We start from the raw sequence: 24875 nt of genomic DNA, 5'->3' as shown, positions 1-24875 counted from the left end.
AAACTATACACATTAATACTAGTGATTAATATGGCTCATAAGTCTCGTTCACGTTGTAGCTTCCATGAAGGGTGGCTACGGTCCTTGTCAATCCAAGAAAAATATTGGATTACGATTCTCAATTGATTTTAAAATATATATTTTAATTAAATTAAAATTATTAGTTATTAATATTAGTTAGTTATTACCTTAGTTAGTCTTTAGTCAGTAATCTTACTAACTTATTAATTGACTAACTAACTTTCGAACTAACCAACTAACTTTTATTGCATGGAAATATTATAAGCCTCTTGCTGTGTAGAAGCTTCTTCTAGCAGCCCAAGTGATATCCTTCCTTTACGAGTTCTTTTTCTTTATCCTAGATGTCATTACAAGGATATGAGAGTAGAGCGACAGCCATTTGCGATGAGAAATAGCGGCGTCGCTATTAGCGACACAAATAGCGATAGTACCCAGACGAAAAAAATACGAGAAATACCTGCCTACCAGCATGCTCACGATACATCCACCTTCTTGTGCATCTTGTAGATGAAATGGAGATTGCTAGACATGTCCATAAGTGATGGATGTTCTTCTTGGAGCGCTTCATGAAAACCCTGAAAGGCTTTGTGCGACAACGACCTCGGCCCCAGAAGGTAGCATGGCTGAAGGTTGGTTGGTGTCTAAGGCGCTAGTGCATATTTCACATAGGCTATCAATGGTGGATCCGGACAACAAAATGCTATGGTCGCCGCTGAAGGACGATGATAGACTGACCGGAGATGTAGTGGTTGGAAATGGGGTCGAAAAAAGAATGGATGCTGCCATGGAGGAGAAGGTGAATCGCTTTTGTATGTTGCACCACGTCTCTATGGAGACATGGCTCGTCAAGTACTAGATCGCTAGGCAAGATCGAGAGGAAGCGCGATCTGAATTTTGACGTAGTACACGCCATCGACCCGTTTGATATCTTGAGGGTATGGAGGAGATGCCGCAGTTCATGTCAATGCGATGGTTTCATGGAACTTTGATCGCTCGTCTCGTGAAGGGTCGGAGGTCTCAATTGAGGAGTGGGAATTCTCGAGGGGATGTAGTCCAAAGGTGATGATGTGTTTAGGATTTGTCATATCTATATTTTATATGCGACAACTAATTTGAGTGTTTCATTGTACAGTACAAAATATATAGTGCAGCGCGATCACACGGATGACATTTTCGCGTGGAGCGTATTGACAAAATGCGCTCCACAATGGACAGTGGTATCATGGCAAGGTTCGAGCAGGAGAGCCGAAAACAAGCAACGGATCCAAATACGGTTATAGATGAGATGGAGTATTTTGGAAACTTGCAAAGTATTGTTACGGTGGATTACCGTAGCTTCTCCATGATACTATTCAATGTGCAGTGGTTCAAAGTGGTACTTGAAGGAGCTGGAGCAACAGTTTGACGAGGTCCATCTGGATTTCTCGAAATAGATTCCGAGAAAAAATAGACGGATTTGTGCGACACCTTTGTGTTTCCGGCCCATTGTGAACAGGTGCATGAACTCGTTTCTTTGTTAATTGTATTACGACATAGTACATGTCACAATAGTTTAATCTCTTGTATATGTTTGTGAACATGTAATCTTCTATCCAAAACCTCGACAACCTTGATGGTGGTATGTTATACCTTCAGCTTCCCGAAGTGCGAGAGTATATGATCAAAGCGATGTTCCGAGCATAGATGAGGACAATATGCAAATAGAGGGGTCGATATTGCAAGGGATGGAGGCCACCGAAAGCTTGGAGCATGTAGAGGAGCTAGCATCGGCTAACAATGATGGAAATACAGGAGTCCAAGAATTCTTTGTGAACGAGGTGGACTCATCCTTTTGTGGTGACATATCTATCAACCTTCCAGTGTATGTGGAGTTGTGTCAAGAGATTGACATGGGACCATAGGATACTTCATACTTGGAGTATCCACTTACTCAATTCGTTGACTAATCGCTTATAAGGGTACATAAGATATGCATTTTAAGTGAGATCATTTTTTTAGGATTTATATTACCGTGCTTTGTATGATTTAAATTGATTATGCTAATATCATTTTTTGTTTGTGTAGGTGACCTTTTTGGATACTTAGATCATCAGGATGAGTCGAGGGATGAGCAATGAGAAGTTGCAGGATATCTTCACGCGCATGTCTTCATCAAATGGAGAGATTCAGAGACATGGCGGACTAGGAGCTATCTCGGACATAGTCAGGCCACTCTATTAGATCTACTTCGGCGCGATCAGATGCTTCAGCTTCGAGCAGACGAGGTCGACGTTCCAGACTTGGGCTAGAGGGTGGGAGTGCTTCAGGATCAGGGGGATGCTGTAGAGATACGGAGGCAGTGAACCCGCAGTCGACATGGGATACAAGTGCTACTCCTTGCTCTCGTGGTGGTTCCAGGGAGCGTGGCTCAGGTGGTTGCTGTGGAGGCACAGACGCGGTGTCTCCGTCTCGTCGTTTTGCTGGAGTTGTGTCACCTCTAGGATTTGTCACACCTATGGGAACATCTACTCCAGTTACTCCGGCTTTTTCTCAGTCGTCTGGTGCAGGTGGCACCCCTATGGATGCTACACCGATAGATACTACCCTACACTTTGTTTTTGTTTACACGAGCATTGTACACAGTGCAGAAACTATTTTGTATGACCTCATATTATACACACACTACATCTTAGTGTGTGTATATATGTATATCTTGTAGTGTGTATGTGCAGAAACTATTTTTTCTACCTCATGTAAAGACATTGTCGAGCACTCTAAGAGTTATTTTTTAGAGTAGTCCTAGTAACCCTATTCTGTTAGTTTCCTAGGTAGCTATTTCTAGGAATCTCTATTAGTTGTGAGAAAATTAAGGGAGCATGCCAAATGAATGAAAGAGAACAAACAATGAATATATTTGAAAAAACTAGATAAGATATGGAGGTGTATAAAAAGGATTTCTACCCCCCTAAAATAAGAAAATAAAGAAAGAAAAATTCCAAGCACAGATGATCATTGCCTTGCAAAGGCTTGCTAGGTTCCTAGGGACAAGTTAGGTCAGGTAGCACATCATGCCACCACTTAGGATGACTTCTTTGATAGTTTTTTTAAGTTGTTCTGTGTTGGATTAGTTGGTTAGCAGTGGTTAGCAACTAGCTTCAGATCTCTCCCAGATTATGCTTGGCATGTCCCTCATGGACTTCATGCTTGATCTAGTCAAGGGGGGAGAATGGGAGCTGTGTTTGTGATGTATTGTGCATTTTATTTGTAACATCTCAATGCTCTTTATGGGTTTTGTATATGTAGATCAGTTCATGGATTTGACAGGCTGGGTCACCCTACCCTGTAGTCGCCAATGAGTAAGAGCATATTTTCAAGCTAGAATTCAACTACACAAGTAGCTTGAGACTCACAAAAGAGGTGATGTTAGTGCAAAATGAAACAATTATGGATCAAGGAGCCTGAGTTTTCCTAGATGCATTTCGATGCCACGAATCCAACACAAGTGTCCATTTGTCAATTGGAGTCCGTTTGAACCCCCATTTACTGACCACAAGGTTTGGCATTATGAAGCAACATTGAATCGAGAAGTCAGAAAAGCATGTGACAAAGGTCAAGGTAATAGACTTCGATGCCAAAAAGCTACATGTCCATTCAGATTGCAATCTCGAGGCTGTTTGCCCCTCCAACAAGATCAAACCCACTTGTAGGCAAGCACAGGCAATTCACTATATATGTATATCCTCTATATCACATGCGTTCAAGGCCTATTTATAAATATCCTTATCTGAAAATTTATCCTTAATAAAACATAATCCTTTTCAATTCAATCTATAAGTAACCCTTTTATATGGGACCCTTCTGTATGTTTTAAAAATCCCTTCTTATGTTGAACCCACATTATATTTATTTATTTTTATATATATTTATGACTGACCTCCCAGAGTAGCTGTGTGAAATCCCAAAAGTTGAACTAGATAAGTTGGGGGTTAGCCTTTAACCCATAATTAAGAGCCACAAGACACAAAAAACTCACAAGATGGGGGGCGGGGGGGGGGCATGTTTTTTTAATGCCCCTCTCTCCCATTAAAAGATTGCATTTTTGCAACTATAATCATCTTCTCTACCCTTTAGGGTCTGAAATGGAAATATAGTTGATTAAGTTATTAATTTCTTTGCATATCTTAGCATATAGGCCATGTTTTATGTATATTTTAAGAGGTTCAGTAGTAGCACATGCTAGCTTGGTGTTGTTCCCTAGCAACCCAACACGATGTAGTAGAAAGAAATCATGAAAATATTATTTTTACACTTTACGTTGGCTCATTTTTAGTTATATTATTTGAGAAAAGATTGGCATACACTTTGCATATGCAATCTAAATATAGTATCAGAAGATAAATTCATGGATGCGCTGCAATTGTATGTCTAGGTGACAAGCAACGTTGAGAATGTAAGATTCCCCTTTGTTGTAGGGTAGTGCGACATCTTAGGAAACTGATTAAGTGAGGAATATATATAGTCTCCTAGATTGTTACATTTATATTATGAGAGGACTCTACTACGCTTGTATTTTTGTGTTAAGTCGATGCATCTTGGGGCTAATCCCCAGAGTGTAGGAGAGCCGTAGGAGCCACAACACTCTAATGGGGGGAGCTCTTTGTGTATGTGAATTGAGGTGTTGATCACCATATACTGGGATACTCTCTATTGGAGTCGGGAAGGGAAAAACCATTGGACTGCAAATCGATACAAACATGTGATTTATTTAAAGTAGTGTATAGTCTCCAAATACTCCTGGCCAAAGACCTCATGGCCACAAGACCATGAGGGTGGTTTGGTGAGCATAGGAGGCCCAGCTAGAGCCTAGGGCTAGTGTCGGGCCCATTTTAGGTCCCTACACTCAACATAATGATAACTTGATTACTTTGAAGATATATATACATCCACTAGAGTGCAAGCTCTCATTCTACAACTTGCCTTTTCTATTCTCCCTTGCATGCTTAAATAGGTGAGTTGGTTTCTAACTAGCTCTAACTACTTGGATGGTTAGTTAGTTATGATTGTTAGGAGAATAAGTTACATGGATGAGTATGTAAAAGCCCCATTATCCTAAAATACATTATTCTTCTCCTTGTCCCCCTCCCTCGATACAATATTCTCTCAAGCGTGAGTTTATCAAAATACCCTTTTCAACCACCTAAATTTTCTTTGAGCACGTCAAAGTTTGTTCCCCGACTGTGTAGAATTGCTTGGGCTTATTGACTTCCAACTCGCATGATTATTTTTCTCACCACCACACATGAACTAGTCAAATGGGGTGAATGACAATTTGTCTTCTTCTTCTTCTTGTGAAGGAAGGGGGGAACACAAGAGAGAGGGGGTTTGCTCTCTCTCTCTCTATATATATATATATACATGTATATATATATATACATATATATATACATGTATATATATATATATATATATATATAGAGAGAGAGAGAATTTTATAAAATGAGGGGGTGGTATGGCAGACTATTAGAGAGGATGGAGGGAAGTACTAAGTACTTATTACTTTAATTAATTTTAAAAATTATTTAGAAATTCGGGAAGATTGTTCAATCAATGTGGGGGGTGATGTGGTGATGGGTTGATAGAGGGAGGAGGAGAGGGGAGAGAGTTAATCTAGTTAATAATTTTAGAAAATTCTTATTTAAGGAAGGAGGGCACTATTTAACAATGACATGTTAAGCTACAAAAACCCCCCTACCCCCGGGCGACCTCTTATATTCCTTCCCTTCTTATATGCTTACTCCCTTGTTTCTAAAGAGAGTTGATCTTACTCTAGCAAATACTAGTTAGATGGTTGGACTTTCCACATATGTCACATTTGACATTAGGGCATTTTTTTGGAAAGCGTTAACCACCACACCACTTATAGCTAAATCTTGATGGGCCATCTTCTTCGGGACATCAACTTCCTATCAAGTTTTGCTACTTCTTTAGGAAATTAATATCTATGGCTATTTATCTATATTGTTCTATTATCATATCAATATAATTCTTCATCATGTCCTTGACTTCACCAATAATATTTGATGCATTAGAATCATAATTGTAATCATCGGCTTGTTGTTCAGCTAGCCTAACCACTCGATCATGGATCAATCATTGATTAATTGGCATGATATTAGGGTTTATCATTTGGCTTCCATTATTTAGTGGAACCATTTGGCTAGCCATCAGCATAGCAACATTAAGAGAAGTTGACAACATGGGCGCATTGTGCATTATGCTTCCCCTTCCATTCAAATTGGTCATAGGTGTACTTGTCACATCTTGACTTCCATTGGTCAATGCTAAATTATTTCCAAGACCTAGACTCAAAGTTAGGTTCATTGTAGATGTGTAAGCTGCTTGTAAATGCAACTCTACCTCATCTTCCCATGTAATAGAAGTGTCTATATGAGGAAGAGTATTACTACTCAACTACACTTGGATATTGAAGTCTAATCCATGTTAAAAGTATTGCAATTGGGCAATAGGAGGAACATGAATAGAGGTTTACAATTTGCGAAATAGCTCTTTCACTTTCATGGCATATGCTCAAGAATTCTCATGGGGCTCTTGATGTGTCACATTCAAAACACACAACTAATATTGACCACCTCTCTCAAGGGCAAATTCTCTTCAAAAAACCAGAAAGAATAAATCAATCGTGGTTATGGTCTTAGGTTCCAAGCAATGATACCACATTGCAGCTCTTCCTTTTAGAGTCATATTGAAAAATATCATGAGATATCATTCACCCTGAATTTGGCAATTGAACATTAATTTCTAGAACTCACTTATGTGGAGCTCCACATCTTCCTCTACTTACCCATTAAAGATGGGTAGAGAGAAACCTATGACTGCAAAATCCAACATTCTTGCAAGTATTGCAATAGGTTGCACCATTATGATGATCAAGTTTACTCTAGGGGTTTGCATCAGTGTGGGGTTATACTCCCACTCAAAGTAGATTAACTTTTTGGGGAAAAGAGAACACTAGAGCTTCCTCCTTCCCCTAACAGATTGACTGGGATATTAATTGGGTTAATAAGACATCTCTTTCTCAAGGATATTGGACTACTACACTCAGAAGAATACCTCCTAATGATCTCAGCTCATCGTCTAGCCCTTTTGGCTCTTTCTTACCATTGAATCTTGGCTTGATGGTGTCTATCTGAAAATAATAGATCTATTTCAATGCTCTTTGGCATAAACTGATTAATTGGTCCCTAATTAACCAAGATTCAAAAATCACCACTTGTTAGTGGCTCTTGGCAAATGCACAACTTATTGGGACCTAAAATAGGTCTGACGCTAGCTCGAGGGCTCTAATTGGGCCGCTTATGCTTACCAAACCATTGTCATGGCCTTGCAGCTAAGAGCATCTAGAGACGATATACTACTCTTAATAGATCACGCATTTGTATTGATTTGCAAATCAATAGTTTTTTACTTCCCAACTCCAATAGAGGGAGTATCCCAACATACGATGATCAATACCTCAATTCACATACACAAAATGCTCTCCCCAGGAGAGTGATGTAGCTCCTACGAATCTCTTATATCCTAGGGGTTGGCCCCAAGATGTGCCGTCTCTTAACACAAAATGACAAGCGTAACAAAGTCCTCTCATAATATAAATGCAATGAACCAGGAGACTTTATATATTCCTCACTTAATCCATTTCTCGAGATGTCACACTATCCTATAGCAAAGAGAATATTACACTCTCAACTTAATCATCACCTAAATATACAATTGTGGTGCATCCATGAATTTATCTTCTAATACTACATTTAGATTACACTTGCAAAGTGTATCGCACTCTATGCTTAAACAACTTAACTAAAAGCAACTGCCAATGTGAAGTTCACAAATAATCTTTTCATGATTTCTTTCTACCAGCATTGTGCTTCATTGCTAAGGAATAACACTAGGCTAACCCTACTACTTAACCTCTTAAAACTTATATAAATCATGGCCTATATGCTAAGATATGCAAAGAAATCAGTAACTTAATCAAATAACTTTCCATTTTAGGCACTAGAGCGTGGGGAAGATCATTACAATTCCAATAATGTAGGTTTTTTAATGGGAGAAAAGGGCACCAAAATAAACACTCCCCCCCCATCTCATGAGTTTTTTATGTCTTGTGGCTCTTAAATATGGATTAAAAACTAAGCCCAAACTTATCTAGTTCAACTTTTGGCTTTTCACACATGGCTGCAAGTGGTTTCGATCTGGTTGAAGGGCCAAACAACCTCAGAATCGCAATTTGACTAGATGGGTAGCTCTCTAGCATCAAAATCTAGTAGTTGGCCTCCATCATATGCTTTCCAACTTTCAAATCTAGTAGTTGCTTCATAATCCCAACCCTTTCAGCCATTAAATGGGGGGTCAAACAGACTCCAATTGACGAACGGATACTTGTGTTGGATTCCTTGATCCATAATTATTTGGTTTTGCACTAAAACCGCCTCTTTTGCAAGTCTCGAACTACTTGTGTACTTGAATTCTAGCTTTAAAATCTGCTCTCATTGAGCCTTTAAAGTATGTATTCTAGAAGTTATATTTGATAGGAATTTTGCGCCTTCATCTTGCAAAGATTTTAGATAAATTCAAAGTACCTGTTGTGGTCTCATTACATGCCTTTTATTTTTAAGAGGTGACGTTTTTATTGTCATAAAGAGCCTCTATCTTTTTTGAGCTTTTACCTACCAAAATGTTGCTTAGTCATCATAAGCTACCTTATCGTTTCGGACTTTAGATATATTTCCTTACATGTAGCATTCACATAAAACGTAGTGATTGAGGCATTACTATCTATCAAAAGTTGAAAATGAGTACTTGAAAAAGGTAATGTCTACCACATTATTTCCATCCAAAAAATCCTTAAGACATGTGAATGTGAAATTATTAAACTTAATTCATAGTATTCAATGTCTCACAAAGTGATTACTAATGTGAAATCTTACAACTTTCTCTTCAACTTCATAATGGTAACCATTATAGAATGTAGTTAGATTTTGTTAATGTAATCTTTTGTGAGGTTGGAAAATGAGTAGCAACATTAAGAGTATTCATAATGGTAACCATATAGAGCGTAGTTAGATTTTGTAAATGTAATGTTTTATGAGGTTGGAAAATTAGTAGCAACGTTAAGAGTATTCATCATTTCCATTGGAATAGATCACCACCATGTGAAAAATTATGATTCTAAATTTGAAGAGACATTACTTTCTTTAGAGTTTTATTGTGGGATATTTAATGTTTGTCATCCCTTGTTTGGAGCTAACCCCATTAAACCAACACAAGTTTAACATAACTTAACCAACTTAGAAGTAATTATAACTTAAAGAATTTAATAAAGGTTTTCCTAATGAGATCCATATTAGCATTTTTTATTGATTAATTTCAAGCCCAAGCCCATGGGCAATCATCCTAAGAGGTAACACCATTTTTGGGGATAAAGATATATCGCAACCATTGATCAGTTGACATTAATTGAACCATGAACCAATAGGAATGTAGATGCCCACCCTTAACACCTTTGTTGCAAGCTCATGGACAACAATCAATTGTAGTTTCTTGCCAGCCAACAAAAGATCATGCTATCAACTTAGATGCATGATTGCCAATATGATTTGTTAATGTTTTAAATTGGTGACTTATTTTTACAATTAAATCAACATTCTTAATCCAAAATTTCAATAGTATGCACTCATGTGACCTCACTAGAATCAACAAACTACATTAAAATAGCTTAAGCAACTTAGAATAAACTATAACTTGATATTCAAATAAACTTGTTCATACACCATCCCATGCCTACCAATTTGGATGCATGATTGTTAATATCTTTTTGCTCGTTTTAAATCATTTCCTTATTTTTACATGTAAATCCACTCTCATTATGAGTGTCAACATTATAGACATGCGATCTCATTATGTTTCATCTCACATGAGAGTGATAAATTAATCAATTCACTTGTTTTTACATGTAAATCCACTCTCATTGTCGAGAGTCTCAACATTATAGACATGTGATCTCATTTTATTTCATCTTGTTTTTACATGTAAATCCGCTCTCATTATCGAGAGTGTCAACATTACAGACATGTGATCTCATTGTATTTCATCTCACATGAGAGTGGTAAATCAACCAATTCACTCCTATAACATCAAAAGCTAAGAGAGATGGTGTATGCACCTCTCTCTTTTTGAAGCTAAGAAAGTATATGCATACAATGACCCATCCTTAGCTTAGTACGTTTGGCATTTCATTGAACTAAAAAGATGAATAAAGAAGTGATTTGTGTTAAAGGTTTTCATAGTTGGAGAGGTGCCTATAGAGGTTCAAAAATTTCAAAGATGTGGAAAGTGGAGAAAAGAGTGGATTGGAGAAGGAGTTGTTGAAAGCTCACCAATCAATAAAAGATTTTGAGAAGAAATAAGACTTTTACACCCAAAGGACACTTGATTGGTCTTTGATAAAAGTTTCACTTTTTTGACGTCCTTACATATAATGAGGAAATCATGCATGTGACTTCTTAGAGAGAGAGAGAGAGAGAGAGAGAGAGAGAGAGAGAGAGAGAGAGAGAGAGAGAGAGAGAGAGAGAGAGAGAGAGAGAGAGAGAGAGGAAAGTGACCCAAAATGTTGAGAATCATGCGTTACAAATTTAAAAACAATGGACATGTAGTTTCAAACATGTTTTTATAATTCATATAGTATGTTTGTATATAATTGTGATATTCTCTTCTATCATTCATACACTATTTTAGTATATAATATTGATATTTTTTTCTATCAGGTTGATATTATGTTCCTATATCATTGTTATCTTGGTCTCTATCATTCATGTACTATCTTAATATCATTGTGATCTTGTTTTCTCATTCACTTTGTTTGAAACTATTAAATCTAATCACCATGATGTAGCCACTGCAACCTTCAAGGATTATTTTATTAGAATACTATGAAAGGGAAGGGAAATTCTTCTAGAAGTGAATGAATATAATATATATGCTTAAGTGAGTTGTTACTTAGAACTTTATCATTGAAACCTAACCTTGAGAAATCAAAATACATGCATATGTCCTCTTTCATTGTCTTCATCCACATGCAAATCACTTGTCTTTTATTTCCCCTAATGTAGTGTTTTGCCATTAGCTTTTTTCCTAATTAACATTTGAAGAAAAGGATTTATGCTTGGGATTGAGCTAGCACTTGAAATATTGCTCAGGCTAGATGTATCAATGCTTATAAAAGGAATGCAATAGTTCAATTTGTAATGGATGCAATATAATGTAGAGAAGCTTTTGACAAGATATTTTCATGGTTATACTACTTGAAATCAATGTGCACACCAACATGTAACTCACAACATTTTACTTACTACTTTACTCCATCTCTCTCCTCGAATGCATGGTACATACATACATGGATGTATGGTTATTTTGGCTAGTATTATCATGCCTACTCACATTGACTTTAAGTAGGTGCTAGTTTAAATTTATTATTATCATTTGTACTAGCCTTCACCTTTAAATTTATCATTTACCAATAGAGAAGTCATTGAAACTCAATTTTTTGGGGGCACTTCTAAGTAGATATTTGTACTTACATGGTGTATACCTACTCTTGGGTACTAACAACTCTTATAAAGATTAGTTATACTTAAGCATGTGGAGTTGATAATTCTATTCTTTTTTTTTAGCATTAGGACAAGGATAGTATCAATTACCATCTTCCCACATTATACATTTTGCTTACTTCAAGGTTTTCCAAAAATTACTTCTTTTTTGACTTATTTCTTTAAAAATAAGGTTACCTATTTCTATCATTGAGAACAATTGTCTTTGTACAATTATAACGTTTTCTTTTTTATTGTAGTCTTACAAAATTTTCACATGTTTAGCATATAACATAATTTGTAATCCTTTAACACACATCATGGAAGTTATATGTGTAAAACCTAACATTGTATAGAGACTAACATTACGGGATTATAGTGTAAGGTCGTGAGTCATTATGTCAAGAAGTATTGTCAATGTTCCTTTGGGAGAACTTCATAATCTTGGTTTTTTAGATATTTTTCCTTTTACAAGGTCTTAACTCTTGGGAAAAAACTTCATGGAATTGGGTCTTTAGTGGAAGGGATCCATTTTGGGCTAGCTTATGCTTCTAGATGTTTTGGTACATGATCTAGTGGGAAAGGATGTCTAAAAGGATGGCAATTGGTTGAGGAGATGTCAAATGAGCTTGCACCTAAATGTAATGCATAGGTTGCAAGAGTAAGTCAAGAAGATAGGTTGTAGCTCAAACATGCATTACCAGCTAAGGATGAGGAGAATGCTTAATAGGGGACCGATCGATTCAGATTGGTGATGTTATATAGGTTAATGTATATGATGATTTATTACCAATAAGAGCCTTATCTTCCAAAGATTTTGGGTGGATTGCAATGTCCCTTATTATCATTAAATGGCTTTATTTTTTTAAGTGTAACATTTTTGTAATCATAAAGAGTCTCTTATGTTTCCAATTTCATATCATGCAAATAGATGAGCTTAACTTCATAAAGGTGCTCAAATTGTTATTTTTCTTTGATTTAATTGGCTAAAAGACTATGTTTCAACACAAATGTGAAAGTTATGAGTTTTTAAATAGCATCTCCCAATAGTGAACTATCCTTGGAACTGGCTAGTGAACTATCCTTGGAAGAGTTCCCAACTGAACTATGGTGGTGAGCCCTTTTAGCTAGTTACCTATACCTTATTAATTTATGGAAAAATTCAAGTCCCAGTTGTCATTGTTTATTGGCTTCACACAATATATAAGTAGTTTCCAAGAGACCTAATCAAAATAAATACTTCTTATTTGTTTTCTTAACATTGTGGTGCTTGAAGATCTTAGCTTCATATACTACATAGGAGGTAGTTTCCAAGGAACTAGCCTAACTAAAAGCTCTTTGTTTGGCCTCTTGGACTTGCCATCCTTATAGATCTGAACTTTTTCCTACTTATCCTACCAATGTAAGAAGAATGAGCTCAATTGGTCACTTTTTTCTTCTTCATGCACTAAATAGGATATAGTTTCCAAGAGAACTAGTCAAACTGAATGTCACAAGTACTTGTTGGTTGAAATGTACTCAAGTAAGTTCTTCCATGACTTTTCCCTACCCTTGAAATTGCCTTTCTATCCAACTTTTCCCTACCCTTGCAAATTGCTTTCTTCTTAACAACAATGCCTATCAAAAGTTGCAAGACCTTTAATCAAGGCTAACCATGTAAGGCTACTTGAACACTTATATCCTATATTTTTAATTATACTATAATGTAATCATGTGCTAATTATCATATATTTTTAATGTAATTTTGTAATTGTCATATAATTGTGTACTAATTTACATTCATTATTGATATTAAACACACATGCACACATGCACATAGAGAAGATAAAAGTGTTTGTATAAAGAGAGATAGAAGGATAGTACAAGCTTTTAAGACAAAGAAAATTTACATGCATACATTGATATAGTTAGAGCAATGTTACTGAAATGAACTTTCTTAGACAACATGAATTCCATAAGCATGAGTTGTCAAAGAAGTGGTAATGTAACCCTTTAGAACTTACAACCCTTTTTCTCATTTGTTTTCATTTGAGAACAATTTGTTTATGTAATGTCCCCTAGGATCAATTTATTCACAACATCATTTGCATCTTATTATTATGCATCATAACATTCTCTATTTTGACCATTCTCAAGTTCATGAAGTGTCAACTATCTTAAGTCTGCCACCATCTTCCCATCTAATAATGTTGTGTATTAGGGTTGTCTTAAATCACTCTAAATAAGTGATTTGTATAAAAAGGCTTGAGTACACATGATAACTGTGTTTTCTTTGTACAGTTTTGTTGTGGTAACAATATGATGCAATTATTTTTCTTGCAGCACAGGACCTTGAAAACAACACATGAGGAAGGTGCAATGCACATTTTTACATGGTGTGTGTTCCTACATATAGTTATATTTATATATAAAATCCACTTACAAAACTTAGAAAAGAGACTATTGAAAAACTAATACATACATAATAAATTAGTAAAAAGCTAATTGCTAAAATTTTCAATGATAAGAAATACTTACAAAAAATTATTAATAATAAATCATTAAATTTTCAAAAATATTTTATTAACAGCAAATAATTAATAAATATCCACATGGGTGCACATGTGCAAGCACGCACATGCACACGCACACACAAATAGAGAGAGAGAGAGAGAGAGAGAGAGAGAGAGAGAGAGAGAGAGAGAGAGAGAGAGAGAGAGAGAGAGAGAGAGAGAGAGAGAGAGAGAGAGAGAGAGAGAGAGAGAGAGAGAGAGAGAGAGAGGGAGGGAGTTTTTTTGGGGGGAGGGGGGATGATCATGGCAGGTGAGCAAGTAGGTGGACCATTGCAAGCAACATGGGTGCCACATAGCCCACTTTAGAAGGTTTGAGGAGGCTAAGCATGCACCATGTGTCTCCCACTTTACTCCCAAACCTTTTGTTAACATCTCGTTAAATACATAATATATTTTGTCCCTCTATAGTTTATATCATGGGTGTGAGGAATGAGAAGAACCATGTCTTAATCTTGGCATTAAATGCAACAATTTATCTCCTTGTTTATGTATGAACCACTATAGGATATACTTTGGCTTGGTTTAAATTCATGTTCAAAGACATATATAATTGTGATGTACATGCGTATATGTTTTTGAGTTCTATAGGCATTGGACTTTATAAGTAACAATGCCCCCTAGAAGGCATGTGAAGATGCCCATGCATTATAGACTCTAGTGATACCATATGAAAGGAATAATAAGAGGCCACATAATGATACCCTTAAAAAAGAGGCAAGCTTATATCCTTGCTTATAAATTTAGTGGGAAGATCTAGTGAGGAACCAATAAGTGGGCTTACTATATATCTTCCAAGCAAGGCATGGTACCATAGTATGACCATAACTTACACTGTGCTTTCCATAGGCCAAGAGGGAAAGTATTATGACATATAGAAACATGCACCTAGATGAGATGAGGTGTGTGTTTTATCAATGAGCTACTCACCAAAAAACAAATAAAGTATTGACTTTTCAAATCAAGTGATAAGTAAAATTTATAAACAAATTTTGGCTGCATGCTCTTGTTGCAAATAACTCCAAGAATACAATTTGAAAAAAGTTCACTTAGGTAGGTAGAAACCATCTTACATTAATGGTAAAGAATGCATAGGAGCCTTATATATTGTGGTTGTACATACACATTATAAATAAATTACTTCACATTAAATGACAGTTAAAGCATGTTTATCTTCTCAATACAAACTATCTAGCTGTGGATGCATATTGTTCACTAATATGCATCCTAAGCATGTGCATATTCATATTGAACCTTGAAAGGGAAGTTTATGAACATGTATTGTGATGACAAGCACCAAATTGCACAATAAACCAGGCTTATTAAATTTGGCAAGACCTAGCAAACCAAAGTTGACTTGTAAGTCTAGGTAAACATGGATAACATACATACTATAAATATTTATGGGTATGATTTCGATAAAAAACTCTAGGTAAATGTGGTAAGAATGCCTACTTAAAGAATTTGTGAGTATTATTTTGATTAAAAAAGAAACAATTATAACAATTGAAACTCATGTCTTTGAACGTGGGTTGTCCTATGGAAATTGGTAAGACAAGGACCTCAAGGGTATCTTTCATTTTAGTAATGGCTATCATGAACCAAAAAGGCAATGTTAGAAAGTGGCATCGTTTCTCCTGAAGAATAAAAGATTCTTTAACATCTCATGCAACGTACTTGGTTCCCAAGGAAGTGTCTCATCAATAATAAGCTTGGACCCATTAAGGTAAAACACTTTTTACTAGGGTTTAAAATTAGTGTAACGTTGCTCTAAAAGTGTGAAACAATGAGTAATGACAGTTACTTTGATTTGTTACTCAAAAAGAAGAACATGATCGTCTTACTACTAACTTTTCTTAGAATAATGACTATTGTGCCTAATTGGTAGCAAAGAATCAGTGTACTTCTTTAGTTTTGAAAAACGAGGAACTGCATTCTAGAAGCACATACAAAGATGCCTTTTTATAAGAAAATCAAGAAAGAGATTGAGCTTTTGAGTAGAACTTTGTTAGTTTGAACTGCAATTGTTGAATTATTATTTAATCACAATGTGGCATTTGTAACTTGAGAATCTAGTATGTATTTCAAGTACATGGATTCTATTATGAGGTTCTAGTAGACATATTCAAAAGGTACTTGCATGGATATCCATATGTGCTATTGCCCTAGCAAAACTAATATACCCTATTGCAATAGAAAAAGAGGACTAAATGGATTCAAAAGGTACTTGCATGGATATGTCAATGCTAATTCTTGCTCTTTCATTGATACAACCTTGTAGATTACTTTGTAGGTACATCATTCCCACTTTCAAAAGCAATGGTCCTTCAAACAAGAAGAAAACTATTTCCATGGCAAAATTTTCAAAATGTCAAAGAAGGTTGTGACAAGCTATGGCAATATCCTAATGTTTGAAAGTTGAGGGTAATAACATATTGTGTGTAACTTTTGAGGTTGAAATATGTTATTTGTAACTTTGAGAACGAGGATTTTCTTAATAATTTTCATCAAATCTTGAGAATATCAAGAAAAAGATGTGCTTAGAAAGGCACACTTGATATCTTATTTAAGTTTGTATCACGTTAAGAATATGAAAACCATAATATTACCATTCCCACCAGTAATGATTCCAACTTTGTGTTACCATTGTAAGTCTACAGTTAGATTGCACTAAAAAGGGCCCAAACTATGAAGAGAGAGGAAATGCAAGGTAACCAAAGCTTTAAGTATTCAATCAACCTTCATCGGACATAAACAACACTATTTTTACTTTTAATGATGGTGAAATTTGGAGGATATTTGTTTCTTTTAGCCAACTCACAACCACATGTCAACCAATAAAAACCATGTCAAATTTGATCTTTGCTTTATTGCACTCCTTATGTTGTGCCAATATATATCTTATCAATGAAAATCATCTAGGCACCTAAAAGAACATGTTTGAGGCCTTAAGTTGTTAGCTTGTCTAGGGAAGGAGAATCATGTTAAGGCTATTCTAAATAGGCTTTCCAATGTTGCTATTTGTTCGTAGACTACAATATATATATTACTATTTCCTTCTAATATAAGTGGTTGCATTATAAAAATACTCAAGAACATATGGGATCAACAACCTATACTAGTCTAAATATAAACAGAATGAGATCAAGTTTGAATTGAGCGACCATGGCTCAAGCCCATTGAAATGAGACATACTTAGAGTATGGCATTGCAAAGCAAAGCATGCCAAAGTTTTATGCCTTGGCATGTCCCAGAAACCTAAGACACAAACCTTGGTGACTCAAACTTGAAATTTTTGAAAGCCTTCCACTATTCATTCTACTCCCAAAGCTAATAAAATGGTTAGTGGATAAACCCTTATCATATGAGAGAGAGAGAGAGAGAGAGAGAGAGAGAGAGAGAGAGAGAGAGAGAGAGAGAGAGAGAGAGAGAGAGAGAGAGAGAGAGAGAGAGAGAGAGAGAGAGAGAGAGAGAGAGAGAGAGAGAGAGAGAGAGAGAGAGAGAGAATAAACATCTTTGAAAGGTCAATGTGGCCTATGATACTATACCAATGTATACAAAGAAGTATATTTCTCATCTTAAAAGAGATAAAAGATATAAAATATGCCTATGAGACTAACTGCTAGGTGATGCTTTATGTAGAAATATGTTTGTGGTATAGATATGTGATACTACTAAACAAGAGGAGAAATGGATATGAATGCTATTTTCCTCAATGAAGTATCTACCTCATGTTGAAATGGAGCATTGTGTGGCTGAGGTGCCTCAATATTTGTCTCATGTGGTGCTCAGTGATAGCTCTAATTTGTCTATGATAATGGTGTCTAGGTATCCTCCCAAGCAGATGTGGGTGTCCCACTTGAATGAGTGTTAGTGCTCTATCCAAGGTGATACCTTCTGATGATGAAGATCCTTAACGACATAGCCATGTTGGTTATCTCTAAATAGTGGTGGTGGATCCCATTCTTGACTATTTGGTGGTGAAAAGTTAGTGATAACTCTCTGTCTAAGAGGACATGGTAGTGGGGGAATTGTATCTCATAGAATAGTAGCTCTACACCCCTCAAGCTCCAAAAGCACAAATCCCAAACACCTTTAATCCTCAAAACTATTGTATTTGTCTTGGAGAGGGCCAAAACCTGTATTGAGTTAGAAATCTACCCAACACCTACATGTAAGTGATGCGGAACTGAGTATCCATATAGCCTAATGGGGTGACAAAACCATTCTCGAAGAGCTGAAGGAAGTGACTCTGGCAATGTGCCATCCTCATGGCATGTGGGGAAAGGGGTCTAATCTAGGTCCTTTTTGTATCTAGTCTCAAAATGTTTTCTTTGATCATAGGGTTCACCTCTTACCAACTAAGCTTTAGCACAACACAATCCAATGCTCTAACGATAGGGAGGTAATCTATCACTTTGCAGACCATGCAAACTTATCCACGTACACATTTGGGCATATTATTACCAACAATTTCTATTACCTTTTGTTACTAACTATCTAGATTGGCCTAAGTGAAGCCAATACTAGCCCCATGAGTATCTATCCTAAGGAAGTCTCCATAACCTATGTACAAAGTTCATTTCCTTGCGCAAGGCCTCAACCACCATAGGTGCACATATATATATATATATATATATAGAGAGAGAGAGAGAGAGAGAGAGAGAGAGAGAGAGAGAGAGAGAGAGTGTGTGTGTGTGTGTGTGTGTGGATGGCTGCAAGTGTGAGTGGGTCTGTGTACAATAGAGCATCTTAGTTCTTCAACAAAATTAGCCGAGTTGTTTCGATCATGTAATCGTCAATTACATTATTGGTTTAAGCTTGATCAACCAAAACTAAGTTTAATTAATTGCCAACTTTGGCATTACCTCACCAAAACATATACCTGCACACACACACACACACACACACACACAGAGAGAGAGAGAGAGAGAGAGAGAGAGAGAGAGAGAGAGAGAGAGAGAGAGAGAGAGAGAGAGAGAGAGAGAGAGAGAGAGAGAGAGAGAGAGAGAGAGAGAGAGAGAGAGAGAGAGAGAGAGCGAGCAAGCGAGTTTACACTGGATGAATTATGACGCCTGCAAATCTGATGAAAGGTTAATGATCCCACTGAGTGAGATTGGTGTGAATCAATTGCAATGTGATCTTATTAACTCTAAAACTGTGGAGGTTTCAATTATATGAGAAGCAACCACATTTGCTTCAAAAATAACGAGTCTGGCGTGCTTAATCAGTATGCATTGCACCTTGCAGCATGGTGATCTATGAATCATTCAAGAGACCACATGAAATTTAAAGATTTAGTGATCGAATTCTCTTCACAACTCGGATCAGCAAGCCAGCGGATTGATGAACTCTGTGAGCGTGTTTGTGGGGGGGTTGTGGGGTGCATCAATCTCCTCATAAGGCTGCCCAAAATTTCCTGCATATAGTGTGGTCTTCTGTCTGCACAATATATGATGCTACACCATAAAACCTATGTATTTTGTACACCAAGCCCAGGATTGAAGTCACAATACTTGACTTCTGACAACATTGCACCTGGATCAAAAATGCTTGACCTCGGGGGATCGAGATCGCATGGCTGGTTTCTGGGGTACACAATGAAGCAAGGGCCTGCTAGATTGGTCCTCCCACAAGCAGGCTCATTCAGTTTGTTCTGATCATAGTTGTTGAAAAGGAGGGGAACAATGCCTCCCAACCCACTGGCCGTGCTTCCGAATGTTGAGAACGGAGTGATGACCAGATCATGGACAAAGCTCAGCAGCCATATGTCTACAATGGCCTTGACATCATGGTTCTTGTCCCCGGTCCTCTGCGATCCCTCGTTCGAAGCAGTGAATATGTCAACATGTGAGCGATCTTCATTGACATGATCAGCATATTCAGCAGCCAAGTGTGCATGGTATTCAGGTCTGAGAGAAGCCACAAGCACTGATATGTTACTCCTCTTGTGCCTATCTATGGTGTTTTCCAGCTGGTTGGGAGCTTCCTTCAGTGTTTTGGGTAGCAGTTTCTGCTCAATCGCACACCGCTTGATTTGGCTATCAATATTGGGAGAAAAGTTGTTTCTCCAAGACCTGACCTGTATGCCAACCTGCCTCTCCACCCCATCCATATGCTTCCTGTAGAACTGTGAGATCTGTGCCCATATGTAATTCTCCGGGTTGAGCAAATACCTTGCCGCATGCATAAAGCCATCGTTCTGAGGAAACCACTGCTTGAGCTTCTCACGGAACTCAGGCACAAAGTAGAAGCCTGGAAGGGTATACTCATGGCTTTTGTAGAACATCCACTTTGAGCCACTCAGCAGCTTCTGCGCCGTGGGACAGAAGAATTGGTGGTCACGCCGCTCATCACAGCAGATGATATACACATGTATGTGCTTGGGGGCTTGAGCTATCAACTGGGGGAGGGTGTCCTTACTGATGGAGCCACAAGATGACTTCTGTTGCGCCAAGACCTGGTTAAGGTATGTGAATACGCGTGGTGCCTGCGCGCGGAGCCTTGGCTCTGGGAAGTCGTCGGGCAGGACCCATGTGGAGAGGGGGAAGGGGTTGCAGATGTACTGCTCAATGTGGGAGTCTGTGGCTATGAGCATGGCCCTTCTTGTGAGCAGGGAGTAGATGAAGGCACAGACCAAGGAGAGCAGCTGGTTGCCCATGCCGTCCATGGCTTTCCACACCAGATAGGAACAGTTCTGGGGGGCATCTCCTCCCAAGGCAAGCTCTGTGAGGTTGTACCCCCTTGTGCATCTCTCATGGTATTCTTCGTAGTCCTTCACAGCCGACATGAATGCAGGAGGGGGGTGGAACTTTGGGCCGGTGTTCTTCCAGAAGCAGTGCTGTTGGTACTTGCTCTGGCATGAGTTTTTGAGGCTTTGACCTGAAGGAAACGAATGGTATTGCTGCTCCGCAACTATGGACTTCTCTTGCAATCCCAAAATACTACAATCTGCACAAAATATATAGCACCACCATGATCACCATTATGAGATGAAGATTGCAGCCCCCATTAATATGAGAATGATTAAGACTTTGATACTAATGGATTAACACTTGATACTGCAAAAACGTTAGTCTCAGACTTTCACCATCAAGTTGCACCCTCTGCTAACTAGGTGGCAATGGGCAGTATCAGAATGCCTGATTATCCTAATGAGTTCCATTTTGACGGAGGATCTGTGAATCATGCTAAAGATGCAAGCTCGTGGTTTGTACTTCATGGATCAACATTTCAAGAATCTGAACCACAAGATTGAATGACGAGAGAGGATGCGAGTGATCTAATAGAGAGGACAAAAGAGTCAAATTTTGCTACAATTCTGGGTCATTAAAGCTCTCACAATGTGGGCGTCACAATCGGCTGCCTTATAGTTAAGATCCAACGGATGAGAGCTTTTGTGATCACTCAATACACGAGCTGGAAAGGCATCTCTCTCTCTCTCTCTCTCTCTCTCTCTCTCTCTCTCTCTCTCTCTCTCTCTCGTTAATTTGAGGACTAATCCAGGCTAGTGTAAGGGTTCAGTTGCTTAATAACCGCGTTACTTAATCTCACGCCTAATCCAGCTCAAAGAATGGTAAGGACCAAAATCTCAGTACTAATCAAGGTCAATTTATTGTTCAATTCCATCCAAACATTGAATTAATGAGCCATTGAAAATGAAAATCTTGCTTAATGTCACATGTGGTGCAGCTCAGTGTACGGTTCAATTCCATCCAAGCATGGATGAACCGTTGAATCCTTTGTTAATGCAATAAACCTTGCTTAATCCCACATCTAAAGCACGCCAGTACATGGTTCAATTCCATCCAAGCTTTGAATTAATGAACCATTTGGATCCCGTTTGTAAAATAAAGCTTGCCTAATCTCACAGCTGATCCAAGGCCTAAGGTCACCCAATCTCTTGATCAAACAGACAGGCCATGGTGGTTTATATATAGTACTTACTGAATGAGGCACTTCTCACAAATCCCATGTCCTGCAAGCCCTCGATCTCTGCATCTAATCCCAGAGGCTTGAGTATGGAGTCCAGGTAGGACAACACAATGAAGAAGAGGAGGACGAGGAGAAAGGCAACAGACAAGGCCCCTGCACAGGTTTTCCCATTAATGGAGGTGTGCTGCACCATGTTGGCACATCTGACGAAAGGCTGAAGGGCCCTATTGGGCCTCTTGCTTTTGGCCTCTCCATTACTAGTAGCTGAGGCGTGGCCATTGCTGGGGCTGCTTATATTGCTGGCAATTGGCAGTTGTTGGAAGCCATCGCTGCTGGATCCTTTCATGAATATTGTTAAGGGGAACCTCCATTTGTTCTTAAATGTAGGCTCCTCTCTCATGGTTTGTTTCTGGGGCCCTCTCTTGTTGATCAGACCAAATGAGATCAGCTGCCAGGTGAAGTCAACTGTACTCAAATTTCTGAGCTGAGGTTGCTGGCTATGGTTTCTTTTGCGCCAGGTGGTCACGTAACATTTCCAGGAATTGTGTTCAGGAAATCTTCTGCTTTTCTTTGACAAGATTGAACAGCGACCTTTGCGGAAGACCAATGAATTGGAGAGGGATTTGGAACAAATGGCAATAAAATCAAGCTATGGGGGAGGAAATTTATGTTCAGCGGATGATTGGTAGACTCTTTTTTGACAGAATTTATCGGCAGTCTTTGCCAATGAATCAATGGAAGGGAGGGGAGTTTGGCCCAAATGGCAGAGATTATACAAGCTGAAGGGAGGAGAGATGAGGCACAAGCTGTGATCACAGATCTTTGCAAGAAACCGAGCTCAGAAGATGAGGTGAGGCTGGAATTTGTGGGTGGGATGATAAGAAATCTGGAGCGAGGTTACAAGGTTAGATGAGGAGAGACACCTTTTGGCTTTTCATCTTCATCAACATCATCATCATCATCATCTTTGTATATGGATAATAACAGAACCTGACATCAATGGCTGAATTGTTACAGAACCTGTGAAATTGGGAATGAATGTACAGCGAGCACAGAAGAGAGGAAGAATATGCATGGGACAAGGAACAAGGTGGAGGAAGAGAGGAAATTGGAAAAACAGTCGATTTGTGGACATTAATCCACCAATGGTATCGCTCGAATGTGCTCTCGCATGTGTCCAATTTCAATTGCGCGTCTCGTCCCTTGTTTTTGAAAGCGGAGCCCGGACGGCGGAGATCCTTCTTTGTGTATTTTTTAAGTCGTAATTTCAAATGCACTTGTTAAGTTGTCAGCCGAGTCTCCCCCCCAACCTTTGACAAAATCCAAGAGGCTAACCTTGGAACGATGGATCCATTGCGATGGAAAACCTTAGGTGAGAAGGTTTACCCTAAACGAGAGAAGAAGAAGAAGAAGAGAAGAAGATAACGATGATGATGACATTTGATGAGAGTTTTTACATGCTTAGGAATACGAGAGAGAGAGAGAGAGACAGACAGAGATATATATATATATATATACATATATATATATATATATAGTTAAAGACGCATTAGGCATATACAAATCACAAAGGCATGACCCTATAAAAGAATGCATTGTCCTTGGTATGCTCAATTTATAGGCCAAGCATTCGCACACACTTCTTAATCAAGGTAGTGTATGTGTCCATGTATATGTCTTTAGAGGAAAAGAGCGATACGAAGAAAAGTATAAGAGCCATGTGACATGCTAGGGTGTTGAAAACATGAGAGAGAGAGAGAGAGAGAGAGAGAGAGAGAGAGAGAGTGTGTGTGTGTGTGTGTGTGGTGACTAGAAGTAGTTGAGCTCAAATCTCACATCTGTATAGTCATCTAGGAATGGGAACAAAAAGTGAAATTTGAACTTGGGTCTGTCGGTTATTAAACAAGTCATTTGGCCCTACGGTAGCCACTTGATTCTAAGAGAGAGAGAGAGAGAGAGAGAGAGAGAGAGAGAGAGAGAGAGAGAGAGAGAGAGAGAGAGAGAGTTGTTGGTCATTTGTGTAAATTATTATAAGTTTTCTAATATACTAAGAGAAGGAAATTAAGATCTATAGAACCAAGTAGAGTGATCTACCCAATTTCACTTAAAAACAAGAGCTAGTCAAAGTTAGAAGGAAGAAATGGTATTGTTACCTAGTCTTAGAAGGAAGATGAGGCAAGTTGAAGGAGGTGTGATATGCCCAATTGATATTGCAAATTGATTGGCTCAAGAAGGAAGGCTACTAAGAGTGAAAGTTGGAGTTTAACATTGTGATTGCTAAGAAGCCACACTTTATAAGAGTGAAGGTTTGTATCACATTTGGCCTCATTCAAGTGCACTACAATCTCCAAGATATGCGCACATGTCTATACATATGCATCAACATAGAATACACAAAGCTACACCTTCATTGGGATGATAGACACAAACATATGCATATCATATATGCACACAACACGATAGTATATAACATAATTCAAACATGCTTTATTGAGTTTTATTAGTATATCCTTATTTCAAAGCATGATTATATTGTTGTATTTAATTTTTGGTGAAGGCTACAAGAATGACATTCCATTATTTTAATTGCTTTATATTTCATTCAGCATGTATTTATTTCTATAATCAAGAAACCATTTACTAGTTGTTGGCATTCATCATGACCCTTTTTAAACTGGGCAATGTTAGTTGCATTCATGAATCCTACAAAGTTAATGTAAGGTTT

The 24875-nt window shown here is 37.9% G+C and overlaps 1 protein-coding gene across 1 annotated transcript; it reads right to left on the bottom strand.

Annotated features, from left to right (window-relative positions):
- Positions 1-19276: 19276 nt before the first annotated feature.
- Positions 19277-23642, bottom strand: LOC148020188 (putative fucosyltransferase 7). Its single transcript, XM_087700495.1, has 2 exons — positions 22163-23642; positions 19277-21166 (listed from the first exon to the last, which is right to left on the bottom strand). Exons 1-2 carry the CDS (start codon positions 22548-22550, stop codon positions 19689-19691), a joined length of 1866 nt encoding a protein of 621 aa, XP_087556621.1. The 5' UTR covers positions 22551-23642; the 3' UTR covers positions 19277-19688.
- Between the last annotated feature and the right edge of the window lie 1233 nt (positions 23643-24875).

This window comes from Lygodium microphyllum, chromosome 19 (assembly GCF_053477565.2).
Source record: "Lygodium microphyllum isolate KBCC chromosome 19, Lygodium_microphyllum_v1.1.10, whole genome shotgun sequence".
NCBI lineage: Eukaryota > Viridiplantae > Streptophyta > Polypodiopsida > Schizaeales > Lygodiaceae > Lygodium > Lygodium microphyllum.
The sequence above is the reverse complement of the archived record's forward strand: the minus strand, read 5'-3'. Positions and strand labels throughout refer to the sequence as shown.

Bases quoted from the DNA above. Each gene is read 5' to 3' on its own strand.
- LOC148020188 (XM_087700495.1), bottom strand. From the start codon at position 22,550: ATGAGAGAGGAGCCTACATTTAAGAACAAATGGAGGTTCCCCTTAACA. The intron at 21,167-22,162 runs GTAAGTACTATA...TATTTTGTGCAG, and splicing joins TGTGAGAAGTGCCTCATTCA to ATTGTAGTATTTTGGGATTG.